At 63.7% G+C, this 17,465-nt stretch overlaps 6 protein-coding genes across 6 annotated transcripts; 5 read left to right on the top strand and 1 right to left on the bottom strand.

Moving 5' to 3' along the window:
• Window positions 1–603: 603 nt before the first annotated feature.
• HOG1 (MAPK protein hog1) lies at window positions 604–2,108 on the top strand (the record flags this gene model as incomplete). Its single annotated transcript, XM_069356455.1, has 9 exons — window positions 604–707; window positions 764–893; window positions 952–1,185; window positions 1,222–1,336; window positions 1,388–1,459; window positions 1,513–1,592; window positions 1,643–1,721; window positions 1,772–1,972; window positions 2,023–2,108. The coding sequence occupies 9 exons, from the start codon at window positions 604–606 to the stop codon at window positions 2,106–2,108; spliced, it is 1,101 nt and encodes a 366-aa protein (XP_069206296.1).
• A 439-nt stretch (window positions 2,109–2,547) lies between these two features.
• RTC6 (54S ribosomal protein, mitochondrial) lies at window positions 2,548–2,924 on the top strand (the record flags this gene model as incomplete). Its single annotated transcript, XM_069356456.1, has 3 exons — window positions 2,548–2,777; window positions 2,830–2,878; window positions 2,913–2,924. 3 exons carry the CDS (start codon window positions 2,548–2,550, stop codon window positions 2,922–2,924), a joined length of 291 nt encoding a protein of 96 aa, XP_069206297.1.
• A 238-nt stretch (window positions 2,925–3,162) lies between these two features.
• Window positions 3,163–4,702, bottom strand: MSF1 (phenylalanyl-tRNA synthetase alpha subunit, mitochondrial; the record flags this gene model as incomplete). The annotated part of the gene is made up of 4 exons (XM_069356457.1): window positions 3,163–3,250; window positions 3,284–3,357; window positions 3,448–4,535; window positions 4,576–4,702. The coding sequence occupies 4 exons, from the start codon at window positions 4,700–4,702 to the stop codon at window positions 3,163–3,165; spliced, it is 1,377 nt and encodes a 458-aa protein (XP_069206298.1).
• A 2,512-nt stretch (window positions 4,703–7,214) lies between these two features.
• Q8F55_008054 (uncharacterized protein) lies at window positions 7,215–10,796 on the top strand (the record flags this gene model as incomplete). The annotated part of the gene is made up of 9 exons (XM_069356458.1): window positions 7,215–7,902; window positions 7,941–7,983; window positions 8,028–8,188; window positions 8,234–8,852; window positions 8,890–9,127; window positions 9,169–9,586; window positions 9,621–9,693; window positions 9,732–9,915; window positions 9,951–10,796. The coding sequence occupies 9 exons, from the start codon at window positions 7,215–7,217 to the stop codon at window positions 10,794–10,796; spliced, it is 3,270 nt and encodes a 1,089-aa protein (XP_069206299.1).
• A 505-nt stretch (window positions 10,797–11,301) lies between these two features.
• Window positions 11,302–14,283, top strand: Q8F55_008055 (uncharacterized protein; the record flags this gene model as incomplete). Its single annotated transcript, XM_069356459.1, has 1 exon — window positions 11,302–14,283. One exon carries the CDS (start codon window positions 11,302–11,304, stop codon window positions 14,281–14,283), a length of 2,982 nt encoding a protein of 993 aa, XP_069206300.1.
• A 452-nt stretch (window positions 14,284–14,735) lies between these two features.
• Window positions 14,736–17,039, top strand: Q8F55_008056 (uncharacterized protein; the record flags this gene model as incomplete). Its single annotated transcript, XM_069356460.1, has 1 exon — window positions 14,736–17,039. One exon carries the CDS (start codon window positions 14,736–14,738, stop codon window positions 17,037–17,039), a length of 2,304 nt encoding a protein of 767 aa, XP_069206301.1.
• Window positions 17,040–17,465: the final 426 nt, after the last annotated feature.

Genomic DNA, 17,465 nt, shown 5'->3' on the forward strand with positions numbered 1-17,465 from the left:
AAACATCCATCGCATTCACGCGCATCGACATTCATCAAGTCGGTCCTAGCCGCCGCCGCCGCTGCCGCCTCGACTTGCCGCCGCCGCCGTCCGTTTGCTTGGCCAACCCCGGCAGTGACTGGCCCCATCTTCCACTTCCCATCTCACTCCTTCCCTCTCTCTCTCTCTTTCCACGTTCCATCCGTCTCCATCCAACCTTTTCCAACCCCAACAACCGAGCCAACAAGCAAGCAATCGTTGCACACGCACACTACGCCCCCCCAGCCCGCGCGAGAATAGGACCACAGCACTTTGCATCGTATCGCATCCAAAACGCCCTGCGATCAGTTGTGGAAACCTAGTCACTCCACAATCCACGCGCCGATTGCAACCTTGCCTCTTTCCACCCCATCCCACTCCCCCGCCCCCATAGGTGAGCGCTCGCCGACGTGCCCAACCCGTAGCGCCGCATCGCTGACCTTGTATGCGTGCTATTGCTTGATCTGCTCCGATTCCTGTCGCTACCCGTCACACGCCTCGGCGCTCCACTTTGCCCCGCTCGCTCTCTCTTGGCCGCCTTCCCTCGTTGCTGCACGTCGCCCGGCCCACTAGTCGATCACCAAGATGGCCGACTTTGTCAAGCTTTCCATCTTCGGAACAGTCTTTGAGGTGACGACGCGTTACGTCGACCTCCAGCCCGTAGGCATGGGTGCCTTCGGTCTGGTCTGGTGAGTGTGCCTCGGGCGACGTCGTTGTCGACGATCAACTGACACGCGTCGTCAAGCTCGGCCAAGGACCAGTTGTCCGGCACGTCGGTCGCCATCAAGAAGATCATGAAGCCCTTCTCCACCCCAGTCCTCAGCAAGCGCACCTACCGCGAGCTCAAGCTCCTCAAGCACTTGCGACACGAAAACGTGAGGCGGGATGGCAATCACACCCAGCCGGACCTACTGCTTACACAATCATTCACAGATCATCTCGCTCAGCGACATCTTCATCTCTCCTCTCGAGGACATTTACTTTGTCACCGAGCTGCTCGGTACCGACCTCCACCGTCTCCTCACCTCGCGGCCACTCGAGAAGCAGTTTATCCAGTACTTCCTCTACCAGATCCTCCGTGGCCTCAAGTATGTCCACTCGGCAGGCGTTGTCCACCGCGACCTCAAGCCTTCCAACATCCTCGTCAATGAAAACTGTGATCTCAAGGTAAAGCCAAGTCACTCGTGCCATGCTGACAGTTAGATCTGTGACTTTGGCCTTGCACGAATCCAGGACCCCCAAATGACTGGCTATGTTTCGACCCGATACTACCGCGCGCCCGAGATCATGTTGACCTGGCAGAAGTACGACGTTGCAGGTGTGTACAGGGCGCTAGGATGCTATCCCAGGCCATGCTGACCCCCCGTAGTGGACATCTGGAGCACGGGCTGCATTTTCGCCGAGATGCTCGAGGGCAAGCCACTCTTCCCAGGAAAGGACCGTGAGTCGCGCGGGTTCGGATAGCGACGATCGCCATGCTGATCTCCGCCCCAGACGTCAACCAGTTCTCCATCATCACCGAGCTCCTTGGCACTCCCCCCGACGACGTTATCCAGACCATTGCTAGCGAAAACGTAAGTTGCCCGGCTACGGTACACCGGCCACATGCTGACCGCGTGCCAAGACTCTGCGTTTCGTCCAGAGCTTGCCGAAGCGTGAGAAGGTCCCCTTCGCTACCAAGTTCCCCAGCGCGGACCCTCTCTGTAAGCGACATCTGCGGCTTGACCTCTGGCCCACGATCTGACATTTTCAGCGCTCGACCTCTTGGAGAAGATGCTCGTGTTTGACCCCCGTACGCGTATCTCGGCGACCGAGGGCCTTGCGCACGAGTACCTCGCGCCGTACCACGACCCTACCGATGAGCCTGTCGCTGCCGAGGTGTTTGACTGGTCGTTCAACGACGCCGACCTGCCAGTGGACACTTGGAAGGTGATGATGTACTCTGACATTCTTGGTGAGTGGCTTGTGTTGTTGGTAGGTCGTCGACTGTGCTGACGACTCCAGACTTCCACAACCTCGGAGACATGTCGCACAACGAGGCCGAGGGCCCCGTGACAGGGGACGTGACCGTTGCCGCGCCTGTTGCATAGGCGGCTGATGCCGCCGCCGCTGCCTCAGTTTGCGCCGCTTTGGGTCTCGTGTACTCTTTTGACCATTAGTCGTCCCTTCTATCCTACCCGTTTGTGCCTAATCGCACCATTGAACCCATACAACCCCATATCACTGGTCGCCGTAGCTGTAACTTTGACACCGAAGAAAAGAGGATGCAGCAGATGAACTGTGCGGGGGGGGGTGTGAGTGGGGTATCAGTGGAGGTGGTGGAGCAGACACCGCCGAGGCCGCGGGTGGAGCAGAAGCCGCCGAGGGGGCGTGGGCGGGTGCCGGTGTTTGCTTCCGCGCAATGAGATTTCAGGCTCAGGCGTCTCGGACTGTGCAAATGCCAGCCTCACTATTTCGCTCGACCATCTCCGACCTCGAACAGAACGGAACAGACGACAGTTCAAGCAGCAAACTCACAACAACACGACCATGCTCGGCCTCTTCCGCCTCCTCGCCGGCCCGTCGCGGCAGTGCGCGCGCGCATGCAGCACGCACGCGGCGCTGCGCCCGACCCTCTCCGCGGCCCCATCCCTCGCCTCGCGCCTCGCCCCCCGGCCCATGGGCGCGCCGCAGGCCCTCCGCGCGTTGGGACAGGTGCGCGGGATGAAGGTGCGGAGCAGCGTCAAGAAGTTTTGCGACGGGTGTGCCGTTGTGCGCCGGTGTGTTTCGGTGTTGGCGCGGCTGGTTTGGACGCGACTGACGACGGCACAGGAAAGGCCGCATCTATATCGTCTGCTCGAAGAACCCGAAGCACAAGCAGGTGGGTTGCGGTGCGGGCGCTGCTGACGGCGCAGAGGCAAGGATAGGGCGTGGACCTTGGACGCGTAGACTCGGTAGCATTGCATGTTATTGCATAGGGAGGGTTGGGCCGAGGACGGGGGGCACGCTGCATTTCGGGCCTTGAGCTCGCCGAGCTCGTCCGCGCCGCAATTGCCCTCGGCCAGGAGCTGGCGACGCACCGCTGCACTCTGACGCCTCTACACCCCACAGCCAAGAGAATACCCCTGCATCTCTACACTTCTAACCCCCCCCCCCCCCCACCCCCTACGCCTTCATCTCAATGCCCAGCGCCGCCACCACCTGCTTCTCCACCTCGGCCTGCAGGTCGTTGACCTCCTCGTTGCGCAGCGACCTGCCGTCAGTGCTGCACTTAAGCCCGACTCACCGGTCCATGCTGCGGTAGTTGATGCGGTAGCACAGACTCCGGCGGTTGGTTTTGGGGTGTGTAAAGTCGTCGATCTGGTGTATCGTGTGTCAGTCGCGTCTTGTTGTACTAGTCGCTGCCAGGCATGCGGCTGGCTTGGCGGCTGCGCCGCCTCGCCCACTCACAATCGACACATTCTCCACCAAATCCCCCGCGACATTGCGCACAATCTCGCAGTAGTCGTTCTCGTGCCACGGCTCGCGGCCCTCGGCCGCCGCGTCCGGCAGCCAGAAGCTCATGTCCCGGTTCACAGGCGGGTACTTGGAGTACGGCTTGAACGTGTTGATCTTGCCCTGCTCAAACTGGGTGAGGAAGCGCGCGTCGGTCGACCAGAACAGGCGAATGTCCTGGATGTCGAACAGCACCATGGCGATGCGCTCGAGGCCGAGGCCAAACGCCCACCCGGCCTTGTGCCCCATGCCCGACGTCTCGAGCGTCTGCTGCATGACCACGCCGCAGCCGAGGATCTCGAGCCAGTCGTCGTTGAACCACACCTCGACCTCAAAGCTCGGCGACGTCCACGGGAACGTGGCCTCGATCCAGCGGATGCGCAGCGGCTCTCCCTTGGCCGCCGCGACGTGCCCGAACAGCTTGAAGATGAGCCCGTTGAGCGAGTGCTTGAGGTTCTGCGTAATCTCCGCCGCGTGCTCCGGGTCGTGCTTGGCCTGGTACGGGTTGGACGGGCCGACGACCGTGTCGTCCTCGACCTGGATCGGCGACTTTGCCAGCTCGGCGGCCAGGCGCGCGTTCTCGGCCTTGAGCTGGCTCAGGTCGCCCTGGTCCCAGATGCGCATGCCCTCCATCTGGTGGAAGACGGGGTAGTGCGAGCTGTCAATCTCGTCGCGGCGGTACACGTCGGCGGCGATGAGGAAGGCATTCTTGTCGGACCGGTACGACTCGACCTCGTGGGCCGACGTGTGCGTTCGCAGCATGTGCGTCGCGTTGACGTAGTAGCTGTCCGTCTTTGACCGGCCCGGGTGGTCCTTGGGGAACCCGAGCTCGTCAAAGTTCTGGTGCACGCTCACGATCGGCGACTCGGTGCGGACAGACGTGTAGCCCTCAAAGTGGTTCTCGACAATCTCGCGCAGCGTCGAGAGCGGGTGGTTGTCCTGCAGGTGCAGGTTGCGGCCGACCTTGGAGAGGATCGTCGGCGTCGCATTGGTCCACTCGTCGCGCGGGTACGTCTTGCCGAGGACGGTGAGCGGTTCTGAGGCTGGGGTGGTAAGCTGGGGGTGGGTCGGATCGCGACTTACTGCTTGTGCTCTGGAACCGGCGGGGCACGACGACGGCGCGCGCAACGACCACCCGGGGGGAAGAGGCCATGACGGCCACGCGTGACGCGCGCGACGCGACTGCTCGGGGCAGGCGCGTGAGGAGCATGGTGGACGCTGGGGAGGGACGAGAGGTGGTGCTGGTGGTGCTGCTGCTTGTCGAGTCTGATCTGTCGACGGCTTATTGACTTTCGGGGGAAAGAATCGGCAACTCGAACAACGGCAAAGGGTAAAGTCACGTGGCCTCGTGCCTGAAATGTTGACTTGTGCGGAATGAGGGACGAGGCGCGTGCAGTCGACTTTGCTTTGGGCAGAGAGCCATGTGTGCATGCATGCAGTGCGAGAGCAGGCAGAGAGACCGTGACGAGCTCGACGACGTATGCATGGGCACTGAGCATGCTTGTGCGCGCGCAGAGACGCATAAAAGAAGCTCAATCTTGCGTGCGTTTCAGGCCAAAATCACTCTTGTACCCGGCTCGAGGTCCAGGCCGAAACCACCTCCACCTCCATCTCGTCACTGCGGATTGTCCATCTCACTCGTCCATCTTGTCCATCTTGTCGCCGCCCATCTCGAGTCGTCGCACACGACGAGCACGGGGGATTCCGACTGCCATCTCGTCAGAGCAATCTGGGTGCGAGACGCGCAACGACGCCGCCGAATCTCCCTCATCGTCCATCGCGCACGGACATCTCGGCCTCAATCTCTACCCTCAGCCATGCGCCCTAATATATCTTGACCACCTCGCCCGCCCACACGTCTTGCAATGTCGCACCTCTCTTGCTCTTCACAACCTTGCCATCTTGCGTCTTGCAACGGCATGAGGTCCCTCAACAAACCTAGACCCCCAGCAGCGTTCGGCGAACGCCTCCAACTGGACCACTTGGTACGCAGAATGACGGCGGACGTGCAGCTGACAGCGCCAGTTTCAGCTGCTCCAAGAGTCTGGCGTCCCCCTCTCGACCGACGATCCGACAGACTTTCCCGACAGTAGTGTCCCGCTGTCGTCTCGTACACCCCGCTCGGCGCTCAACCGCTTCGCCCCTCTGCTCGAGCGAAAGCAGGACGCCGACAAGCTACTTGCGTTCTTGGAAACTGAGCAGCGACAGGCTCTGGCGAGCAACATACCCCATTCGAACCTACGCAGCGGCTTCTCCCATCGCCTCCGCGCCTTTCTCGAACAACTTGCCAGCGAGTCACCCGCGACTTCACCGGCAAGTCTGGCTTCTGGGTCTGGCACATCCCCATCACCACCGCTGCTTCTCAGCACCAGGCGCGCTCCCCAAGCTTCGCTCAAGCCGGCTGCCCCTCCTTCTCCGTCACCGGCACGTCAACGCCACAAATCTCAGCAGCCCCCTGCCAGCTTCTTTCAGGGCCATCCTCCATCACGCGGTCGGGCACGCACTTCGATCCCCAACGGCTTGCCAGACTCTCTGCCGACAACGGTTGAAAGTCAGATATCGACAGAGGATGCTATTATTGTCGACACGACCGACGACAATTCCGAGGTTGACGAGATCATCGACGACTCGCCAGTGTTATTCAACAGAAGTCCCAGCGTCATTGATGTCGACAACTATGTGCCCGAGCCGCCCCCCGTGTACATGGGCGAATCAGGCTACGCTGGCTCAGATTATGATCCTGAAGAAGATTCAGAGTTTTCCGCTACAAGCAGCGAGCGAGGTAGGTTACAACGACGTCCAATGGCCGTCGGCTAACTTCTGCAGCGGAGTCGCCTATACCCCGGCCCCGACGTCGACAGGTCGCGCCACTTCCGCTGACAACCACGCCGTCCCGCTCAGCACGTCGCCGCCCCAGCGACAATAGTACAAGCAGCTCTCCCTTCTCTCCCGGTCCGTCGAAGCGCGGCCACTTGGCGGACGACGATGATGAGCTCGACAACGATGACATCGACAGTAGCTCGTTTGACTTCCCGAATGGCCGGTCTCGACGCTCCCCGTCTAGCACCTTTAGTCCAAAGAAGCTGCGTAAAGGTTTAGGGCCGATGCCAGCGTTACCAGCGCCTCCACGGAGAAGGACATTATCACTGAGCCGGACGCCATCATCCAGCCGGCCGCCGCCGCCATCAAGAAGGGCGCCGCGCCCAGCAGGTGCTTCGCCGTCTCCACGGAGGCTTGCACCCAGCACACAGCTATCGAGTGATTCTTCTACCCCCAGTCTCGAAAGCTCGCCTAGTACCACGCCCCCTACTTCCACACCACCGGTCTCCACAAAGGGTGCCGCGGCCCGCCGTGCTGCAGTCTTTGCGGCTTTGAATGCGACACCTTCAACCCCCATGAACGGCAAAGCGACACGGACGGGGGCTACGCGAGAACTAGACGAACTTGTTCTCGAACCTGCACCGAAGCCAGCGACGCGGGGACCTTCCAAACTAGCGACGGTTGCGCCTTGGCACCCTTCGCGTCCCCTCAAGGCCCTGCCGGCCTCTCAAGCGTTCTTGCCCGTTGTGTCGCCCAACCCTCACCAGGCACTCCTCAACAACAGTGTTGTGTATGGCGTCCAGTGGGAACTTGAACGCCAGCTCACAGCTCATTCCACTCTGGAGTGGGATGACCTGACGGAAACCGACATCTATCAACTGGGAGGTCCAGCCAGCTCAGTGATGTCCAAGGTGGCGCCCCTCCTCAAGCATGTACTGCAGCGCAAAGCCGGATTTGAGGCCGACCTGGCCATTGGAAGCAGTGCAGAGCGGGGCATGTCCACCTCATCGGCCAACCCGACCACGGCGGAGATGGATGCTGAAGAGGACCTTATCAGAAAGGGCAATGAGGCGTTGAGCGCTTTCGACGAAGACAATCGTCTCTGGAACTATGGCGGCCGGCTGGTGTACGCGGTCAACGTGATTTATGACCCACGGGGTGTCCGGACGATCGACACTCACCCGACTCCTGTGGCAGCTCGAAGGGCAAATTCATTCAGCGACCGACCGATCGACACGTCAGACAACCCCATGGGCCCTTCCGCCGCTGACACTCAGACGGTCGGGTTTCCTTTCCGTTTCGAGCTGAGGCCTGTGGACCCCCCGACCAAGTCAACCCACTTGGCACGGCGATACGGTTCTCGACGAGTGTTAACACTGCGTATCCGTGATTTGGCTCGCGATACTCGCCCTCAACTCTTCCAGATGCTGCTCGGTCGCGGCCTGATCCTGTTTGGTCGCGTATTCCGTGTCATGTGGATCCCTCCGGAAGCAGAGACGGCCATCGCAATTCAGACCGATGAGGTGGCCCCAGGCCTGCCCAACTTGCCATACGAGCCCCTCATGCCGAGCTTGATGGAGCTAATATCCCGTAAGTCGCCTTGTGTGCGCTGATCCGCTGACTTTCAGGCTACAATGGATTGGAAGCGAAGAAGAGTCAGGCAATTGCCAAGTACGTGCCGGCTTCCTTTAGTGTCACCCCCTAACCTAACTCAGATGGTCATCTCGATTCCAGCTTCTCACCTCCGACTCGGTGCCAGCGGTATGGGTTGACCCCGACACTATCACGGTTATTCCAGACATTGTATCGGCGTCAGCGACAAACCCTCAACGCCCTTCCACTACGGAGACCCTAACGGACGGCTGTGGCCTCATGTGTACGTACTGTGCTCCCGATAAACCCACGCTGACATCGTGCGCAGCTGAAGAACTCGCTCGTCGAATACTGCAGCACCCGAGCTTCGCACACCTGGCTGGTCGACCATGTGTCGTCCAGGTCCGCCTCCGTGGAGCCAAAGGCTTACTCGCGGTGATGAGCCCCGAGCAGGCGCTGCAGTATCCCGGCAAGGATGTCGTCCTTCGCGACTCGATGGTCAAGTGTCCTGGGTGGACACACTCAACAGACAACGATGACCCTTCTCTTTCAACGTTGGACGTTCTCCGAGTCGACGGCTTGAAGGTCGGTTCCAGCCTCGGCAGCGAGGCGATCATCATCATGCAGCACAACGGTATACCGGTTGATGTGCTCCTGCACATGAGCGAGCAATCCCTCGAAAACATTGGTCAATCGTTCTCTCCTCAGCCGCTTGTTGCAGAGAGTGAGGCCCAGGGTAGGCAGCGGCTCGTGTCCTCTGTGTACTCTCTGGGCGGTGTCGGGATCGAGCGACGCAAGCGCGAGTGTCGTCAGCTGGGACTGTCGACCCGAGTTGCCGGGCTGGAGCGCTCGTTTGGCAATGATTCCTCGGATTCGACGGATGGGACCGAGCTAGATCAGCTAGAATTCGACCAACAGGACCACACACCGGAGCTCCTGGCAGAGAGGTGAGCGTCTACCTGCGGTGCTCGCTAACCCACGCAGGCTGTACGAGGCCTTGCTTGCAGGGTTCCGGCCTGTTGCTCAGGACTCTGGCTGGGTCTCCGGACGGCTCCGCAACCTTGTCATGACTCATTGCGATCGTGCGGTAGCCGACTTTAAGATTCCCGTGGAGCAGAGCGTCACAGCCTTCATCGTCCCAGACGCGCTTGGTGTGCTGGCTCCGGACGAAATCTTCGTCTCGTTCGGGTCGGAAAGACCAATCGACCCTGCAACAGGCAGGGTGAGGCGCTCTCAAGTGCATTGCAGAACTGACGGTCACAGCATATGCATTTCCTTGAAGGCGACTGCCTTCTCTACCGCTCGCCATGCAAGCTGCCGACCGATGTTCGCAAGTTCAAGGCGGTGGTTCGAAAGGAGTTGTTCTACCTGCGGGACTGCATCGTCATGTCGGCGAGTGCGTTCTGCAAGGCTTCTCCTGCAAGCTTTCTCGGCGGTGGAGACTATGACGGAGACACCGTCACGGCCATCTGGGATCCCGCCCTCGTTGGTCCGTTCCGCAATGCGCCTGATGAGATTGCCGTCACCCCGGAATCATTTGAGCGCGACAATTTCATCAAGGAGATCACCACTGTGCAAGAGGTTCTCGAGTCGCTCGAGGACGCCGATGAGCAGACACGTGCCATCAACGTCCAGTACTTCCTTCTCGGCGCTGCTCTCGATTCGCCGCTTCCTGGTCTTTGTGAGTGCAGCGCAGTAGAGCGTGCTGACGCCAGATTCGACGCTCCATGACACTGCGGTATACGAGCGCGGCTGTGGCGACCCCCAGACCATGCGTCTGGCTCGGATGTGAGTATGAAAGCCAGAACGCGCAACTGACTCTACAGGTTCTGCCACGTTCTAGATGCTCGCAAGAGTGGCCTCCAAGTGGTACCCAACATCCTGAAGCGAGATCGGAATAGGTACCGGCCAGTGGAGTGGCGCGAGCAGAAGAAGAACAAGGGCAAGGAGAGTGATGATCAGTTCAACAAGCACTACGCCATCAGGCCAGCCTCTTTGCCGCCTTTCATCGTATGTGGCCCTCCGCCAGAATGCGCTGACAACAGATGGACCTCATGGGAGACGCCGGAAAGGCCAAGCGCGCAGCAGTGTTGGCCGCCTTCCCTGACCCCGGTAAACTTGCTATCGCCGAGAATACCGCGGCGCTGCAAGAGCCATACCGGCAACTCTGGGCTGCCGTTCAGAGGAAGCAGCCGACATTGTCGGGCTTTGTCGACCGGCACCGGCAGTTGCTTGCCACACTCGCCGCATCGTCCGACACGAGCGCCAGCGAGACTGGCGACGACGATGGCGAGTTTGTGGCTCTCCGCCGTCACTCGGAGGTGTCTGTCATTTCTGACTTGCGCGTGCTCAACGAAGATCTTATCGAGAACACGCGGAGTGGCACCGATGGGCTGTTCCGAGAGATCAACATCCTCGAGAGGCACGTCAAGGTCGTCCATCGGTTGTGGCAGCACGTGGCCTCGAGCGACGACACGGAATCAGTTGCCGTGCTGTATGAGCGTTTGTTCTCCGACCCAGACGCGCCTCTGGCACGTCAGACCACCCAATCGCGCCGAGGCAAAGGGCCGGGCCCGCTCACGTGGAGTCATCGCCGGAAGCGGATCGCCACCCTCGCCGCCATCTGGCGCGACCGTCTCACGACCGAGCACGTCCCACTGCTTGCGCCACTGGGCCGCAATGACGTCCTCGCCGAGCTCAAAATCAGCTGTGCGGCCTTTGTTCTGTCGAAGAGCGATGGCAATCGCAGGGCTGAGCGACGCATTACCAACTGGTTGTTCGACCTCGACTTCTTCACGACTTGTGCCCTGAAGGCGCGGACTTCGGGGCAGACGGTGACGGTGCCCGCCGAGGCAGCGCTGCAGCTGCGCCCGACCTACCGCCGTGTGTGAGCTATTTGGGCATATAGTAACCATTGTTGTATACAATAGCTGTCTGCATGTGAAGAAGTGACTAGGAGGGCGAGGCGGCGAGGCCGGCTGGGGGGGCATTGTCTGGGGTGCGAAGTGGGGCGAGAGTGTGGCGACGGTGTGGCGCCACACGTGGTGCGGTGATCATCAAGTTGGCGGCGGGCGAGCGACGCGATTTTCTCGATTGTCACCGTAGTGATCAGCGGTGTGGGTGTGTGGGTGTAGCACACAGCGCGAGGCCACAATGGTGAGAGAGCACAATGGATCGCGATGTGAAGGAGAAGCAGCAGGCCAAGTCGAGCGCTGCCGGGGGCTAGATAAGTGTGGTGTCGAGACTTAGGCGAGCGCATCCGCACATCCCCTCCCACCGACAAGTAGCAGCAGCAGCAGCAACAGCCACCCAGCAGCGACAGTCACCTCAGCAGCTACAGCCACCCACACGTACCTACCCAGCCACACCCCACAGCCACACCCCCACCCCCACAGCATGCCCTTCTACGGCAGGTTTTCGCGCCACTTTGGCCCCAGCCCCTCGCCCGGCCCGGCACCGGCGCGCTCGCCCTCCCCGGAGGAGGACGAGGAGGTCGACCTCGAGACTGGTTCCGAGGCCGGCTCGACGTCGGCGTCCGAGTACGAGTCGGCGCACGAGCGCACGCCGACGCCCCCGCCCGCCACGCCGACCCCGCCCCCAGCCGAGCCCGAGCACTCAGCGCCCGCGTCCCCTCCCATCGGCACCCCACCGACACTCGATGCGCTCGCTGCGCTTCTAACCGCTGGCACACCCCCGGCCGGCACACCACCTCCCCCTGCGCGCACCCCGTCGCCCGTCTACTCGGCCTACGACGCCGACGCCGAGTCGAAGGCGTCGACGCACAGCGCCGACTCGGCGACCCCGCCCCCCGCGCCGGCAGACGCCGCCCACGCCACGCCCGCGCCGTCCGACTCGTGCCACTCGCACGATGAGACGGACACGGAGGACGACAACGAGACCGACACGGACGAGCTGGACTCGGACGACGTTGAGACGGACGAGCTGGACTCGGACGAGGCGGAGGAGGAGGGCGAGGCGGAGGACGCCAAGACCGAGCCGGAGGATACCGACAAGCCCGACAAGCCTCCCGCTGGCGCCGGCGCCGGCGACGACCCCGACGCCTCTGACGACGACGACGACGACGAATGGGTGACTACGAGCGGTTCTGACTTTGACACCGACGAGCCTGGCCCCGGCGAGCCCGACGGCTCTGACGATGACGACGAATGGGTGACTACCAGCGGCTCTGACTTTGACACCGACGAGCCTCCCGCTGGCGCCGGCGCCGGCGGCGACCCCGACGCCTCTGACGACGACGACGAATCGGTGACTACCAGCGGCTCGGTCTCTGCCACCGACGAGCCTGGCGCGGGAGCCGGCGGCCACCCCGACGAGCAGGCCGGCAGCCCTGCGCCCGACGGCTCGGACGCCGCTGAGCCTGATGCCGCCGACGCCGCCCCGCCCGCTGCGCCCTGGTCATCGAGCTCGCGCACCCTCGTCGCGTCCAGCTCTTCCCGCTCGCCCACCGCCTCCGTTGAGTACTACACGCGGGCTCCGTCCGCAACCTCGACCGCGACCCCGACCGCGACCCCGATTCTGACCCCCAACTCGACGCCTACCCCGCCCTTGCCTCCGGCGGCAGCCTCAGGCCCCTCACCGACGCCGTCATCGTCATCGTCCTCGTCCTCGTCTTCGGATGAGGAGGAGGACGGCGGCGAAGAGGAGGAGGAGGCGGCGGAGGAGGAGGAGGAGGAGGCGGAGCAGGAGGAGGAGGACGAGGAAGAGGAGGAGGCCGACGCCGACGCAGCCACCGCCGCCACCTCCGCCTCCTCGTCCCACACGCCCCCGTCCACAGCCACGCGCGAAGAGCTGGCCGCCGCCCACGCCGAGATGGCTGCCATGCGCGCGCGTCGGCCGCTCGTCAAGCCCGGCACCCCGCCCGAGGTGTGGGCGGCGCGGCAGAACCGCGCGCTCGCCGCGGCAACCCCGCTAGCTGCCCCGGTGGTGACCCCACCTGCCCCCGCCCCGGCCGCGACCCCACCTGCCCCCGCCCCGGCCGCGACCCCACCTCCCCCCGCCCCGGTCGCTGCCCCACCCGCCCGCTCCCGCCAGCCGAGCCCCGCCTCGCAGACCGCCAACCGGCCCCGCACGGCCGCCGACGCCGAGTGGGAGGCTGAGAAAGCTCGCGCCGACCGCCGCACCACCCCCGAGTGGGAGATTCACGACGCATTCTACCACGCCGAGCAGGAGCGCCTGGTCGACGAGAACGAGATCAGTCTCGTGCGCCTCGTCATCGAGCGCTACCCCCACTCTGTCCCGCACGCTGAGCGTCGCGCCGCGCGCCTCATGTGGCGCGAGTACCTCGCCCGCCGGTACTACCCGAGCGACGCCCATGTCATCGCCGACCTGCTTACCCGCGCCGGGCCGACGCTCCTCGCCCAGGGCGTGATGGCGCGCTGGTTCTGGCACTACCGCTCCATCCGCGAGTGGGCGGGGGACATGGCGCTCGAGCTGGAGGCTTTTGCCAACGAGCCCGATGACGACGGCAGGCACGCCACGCCTCGCACATCCGCCACCCCGCCCCCTGTCCCCTTTAACGACCCGGCTCGCCTCATCGCCGGCTTCCACCAGACGGCGAGCAACATCCTGCGCGACGATGGCCTCCTGCTCCCCGAGATGCCGGAACTCCACGATCGCGAAAGGGCGTTCAGGAAAGACACAGCCACTGATGCTCTCCGCAAGGCCGCCGCGCAGCCCGACGCCGTCCCCTCCGACCCGTGGCAGGAGGCCAAGGACGACTCGTTCATGTTCCGCCTCGACGAGCGCGGCCGGCGCTCGGAGCGCGCTGACTCGCTCCCACTACCCGGCAGCCACGGCCAGCTCAAGCGCCGCCGCGCCGTGGACGAGGACTACGACGCGCCCGTCGCGGCGTTCGTCCCCGCGCCCCGTGTCGAGGCACACCTCCGCAAGCGCCCTTGCCCGGCCGCGCGCTACCGCACCCACCGCCGCGTTGTCTCTGACACGACCGCCGAACTCGCCGCCCTCAAGGAGGCGGTGGGGGATGGGGTGCGCGACGCGGTGGACAAGACCCGAGAAGTGCGCGGGGCGGACATTGCCCTCGAGTGGGTCCCCCGCGCGCTCGACAAGCTCCAAGAGGACAGCAAGGTGCACAAGATGCAACTCGGCTCACGGCTCTACCATTCGCTCGCCTCACTCAAGACCAAGGACGCCTCAGCCGCTGCCGAGAAGCTGGTCGACCGCAACAAGAGGGCGCAGGCCCGCCGCGCGGTCTACAACTTTGAGACCATCCGCTGCGTCGAGCGAGCTCGGGCAGCCGCCCAGCGCCGCCGCGACGCGGTGGCCGACGACCACGACTATCTCACCCTCCAGATCCCACCACATCTCGCACTCCGCGACAATGACCACTCACGCCCTTGATACCACATCTCGCACTCCTCGACAATGACCACTCACGACCTTGATGCTTCTGCGACGGTGCGACGGCGGTGCTTCCCTTGCATATAGACTATAGAATCTGACGCCGCTGGCCGGCCTACCTATTGTCACCGCCGTAGCCTGCATGCACAATGACCTGTAATTCACCCATTGTGGTGTGGCTGCACCGCCGTGGCGCGCGTTATGATCAGCGCCAGAACAAGCCCCGGACGTGCACCTCGCCCCCGACTCACAATGATCCGCACGGTGAGTACAACGGCCGCCCGAGCACACTCGGACAATGGCGGGTGGAGGGGCGACGACGGGCGACGGGCGACGGCGGCGGCGTCTGGGTAGATAGATAGAGAGTGTTGCAACACAACTCCGATTCCCTCTTCACCTACTACTCTCAACACTGCGAGGGACTGGCTCTCTCGCTACTATCGACAAGCACCATGGCCTTGCTCAACGCTACCAGCCCTCCGGCCCCCAGGTACTTCCTGCGACCCCGCCCGGGGCGCGCACAGTCTACCCAATCTGCCTCATCTCTCGACGACAGCACCCCCGCCAACGCTGCTCAACCCAACAACGCTGCCTCACGCACTCGGGGCATGCGACCCGCTCTCTCTCCCCGGCTCCAGGTGTCCTGGGCCGACAGCGACGAGGACGCCGAGCCGGCCGTCAAGACCGAGCGTCATGACGTCAAGACCAAGACCAAGACCAAGATCAAGTCCAAGTCCAAGCCACGCGTCAAGACCGAGCCTCGCGTCAAGGTCGAGCGACGCGTTAAGGCCGAGCCAAGGGTCAAGACCGAGCCGCAGGCCGGCCCGTCCCGTCGAGTGGTCAAGGCCGAGCGAGGCACCGTCAAGAGGGAGTACCGCTCCGCGGAGGAGTACCCCGTCTACCCTTCCCACCCCACGTCCGGCGGCTCGTTCGTCGCCTTCGGCCCGGCCTCGCCCGAGCTGCTCTCCCCGTCTGCTGGCTCACCACCGCCGCCGGATCATGTGCGCCGCACCTGCCCCGTCGCCGCCGCCATTTCGCGCGGCCGCGCACCGTACAACAACGCGGTCCCTACCGGCCACCGATACTTCGCCCAGCCACCTGCCGCCGCCGCTCCGGCACAGCCCCCTGCTGCCAACCCGGCCCCGGCCCCAGCCCCGGCCCGCGTCTCACCATCACCGTCGCCGCTGTCGCCGGCACCCCCATCACCATCTCTGCTCTCCCCAGCGACCCCCTCACCATCGCTCTCCCCGCTCTCCCCGGTGCCCTCACCCCACGCCTCCATTTCGCCCGGCCTGCGCGACCTCCACCACCGCGCCACCCCACAGTCCGAGAACTCCATCCCCCGCAGGACTCCGCCACCCCGAGCCTACAACGACCCTGCCACCCGGCCGATCAGCCCCCCTACGGTGCCCACATCCCCGCAGCGCTTCACGCCCGTGCCCCTGCACCAGCTATTCCCCCCTCAGCCAGCGCCATCCGACGCCGAGTGGGAGGTCATCGCGTCGGAGCGGACGCGGGCCTCGGTGTCCCCCGATCGCGAGGAGCTGTACAACGCCGAACTTAGCCGCCTCTCGGTTGAGAACGAGGCCCCGTTCCTCGCCCACATGCACGACATGAGCCGCCAGCCCGCTGGCCACCCTGCGCGCCTGTCCGCCCACTCGCTGCTTGTGGCCCACTTGGCGCAGTGGTACAAGGCCTCGCCCGCCAAGCCCGACCACCAGCTCATCGTCCTCCAGCAGATCTGCCGCCGCGCGGGGCCTAAGCTGCTCGCGGCCTTCGGAGTGTCCTGGGGCCGCCCTACCATGGGGTACGCCTACCTCGTCGAGTGGACCACCGACATCGCACTCGAGCTGCACGCGTTTGCGATGGAGCCCGAGGCGGACGCGAGCGCGTACGTCGACCCACCAGCGGCGCGCTTGGACGATGTGGAGAGCCTCATCGACACTGCGGAGGAGCGTACCAACTTCTTCTTCAGGTACAGCGGCCTCCCCCCTCATATTATGTCGGGGTACAACGCTTCGCGTGCCCGTATTCTCGATGAGGAGGCGCGTCTGGCCGCTCAGCAGGGCTGGACGTTCGACGTCTCGGACCAGTGGCGTCTCATCAAGAACATGGAGATGAACGAACGCGGGCGCGCGTCGTCGCTTCCTCCCAAGCGCAAGCTCGACGATGACGAGGACGACGTCCTGTACGCCGATCGTGCCGCCGCCAACTGGCCTCCCGCTTCCCGCCCCACGAAGCGCGCCAAGCCGTCCCCGCACACGAGGCACAAGCGCTCCGCCTCGGCCACTGCGTGTGAGGTGCCCGAGCTGCGCGGGACTGTCGGCACGCGCGTCCGCGAGGCGGGCGTGAAGCACCGCGACGCGCTCCTCCAGCGCCGTGAGCTGCACAAGTTTATCGACTGGTGCGAGGCTATCGCACCGGTGGTCAAGGAGCGCACGAATGACATCCGCGAGATGCTGCCCGAAGGCACCGCCGACAACTTGGACCGCCAGGGGGACGACATGGGCGACTTCCTCGGGGCTCTCACTGAGGAGCAGTACGAAGTTGCTCGGGCATACTTCCGCCACATTCGGATCGGGCGCAAGATCGGCTACGCACGCGGGCTCGCCGCGGCCCGCGTGGCCGAGTTCGACACTGAGCTCGAGTATCTCGACGTTGAGAACCCCTACGAAGTGATGGGCGAGGAGGAGGAGGACGACGACGAGGACGAGGAGGATGAGGATGTGGAGGACGAGGACGAGGTGATGCGGTAGCCACCGGCGCTGTGCGCGGCATTGAGCCCATCTTGCCGCACTGTATATTCTGCCTGACCGAGCTTGTATCTAGAGCACTCATAGACCTGGAGACGACCCTACGTGTGCCCTGCAACTAGACGTAGATGCATGAACTGTAACGAACTGCACCTGCCGCTGAATCCATGATAGTGCGCGGTTGGTGTGACGGCGGGTGACGGCGGCAACAAGGCCCGAATCAGCGCCAATCGCCACATTCGTCGGCAGGGGACTCCCGCAAGCGTGCCAAGTTGGCGCTTGGTCGCGTAGTCGCGCAGCCTCCATCTCGGATACGCCGAGAGGTCTTGTCAGCGACGCCGGTGCACGCCTGTCGGCGCAACCTGCTCGGCCTGATGCTGCTGCCATGTCTAATCCCGCGGAGCACCACGCCAGCCTATTGTCCGCTGC

This window comes from Vanrija albida, assembly GCF_041260175.1.
Source record: "Vanrija albida strain AlHP1 chromosome Unknown contig_6, whole genome shotgun sequence".
Lineage (NCBI taxonomy): Eukaryota > Fungi > Basidiomycota > Tremellomycetes > Trichosporonales > Trichosporonaceae > Vanrija > Vanrija albida.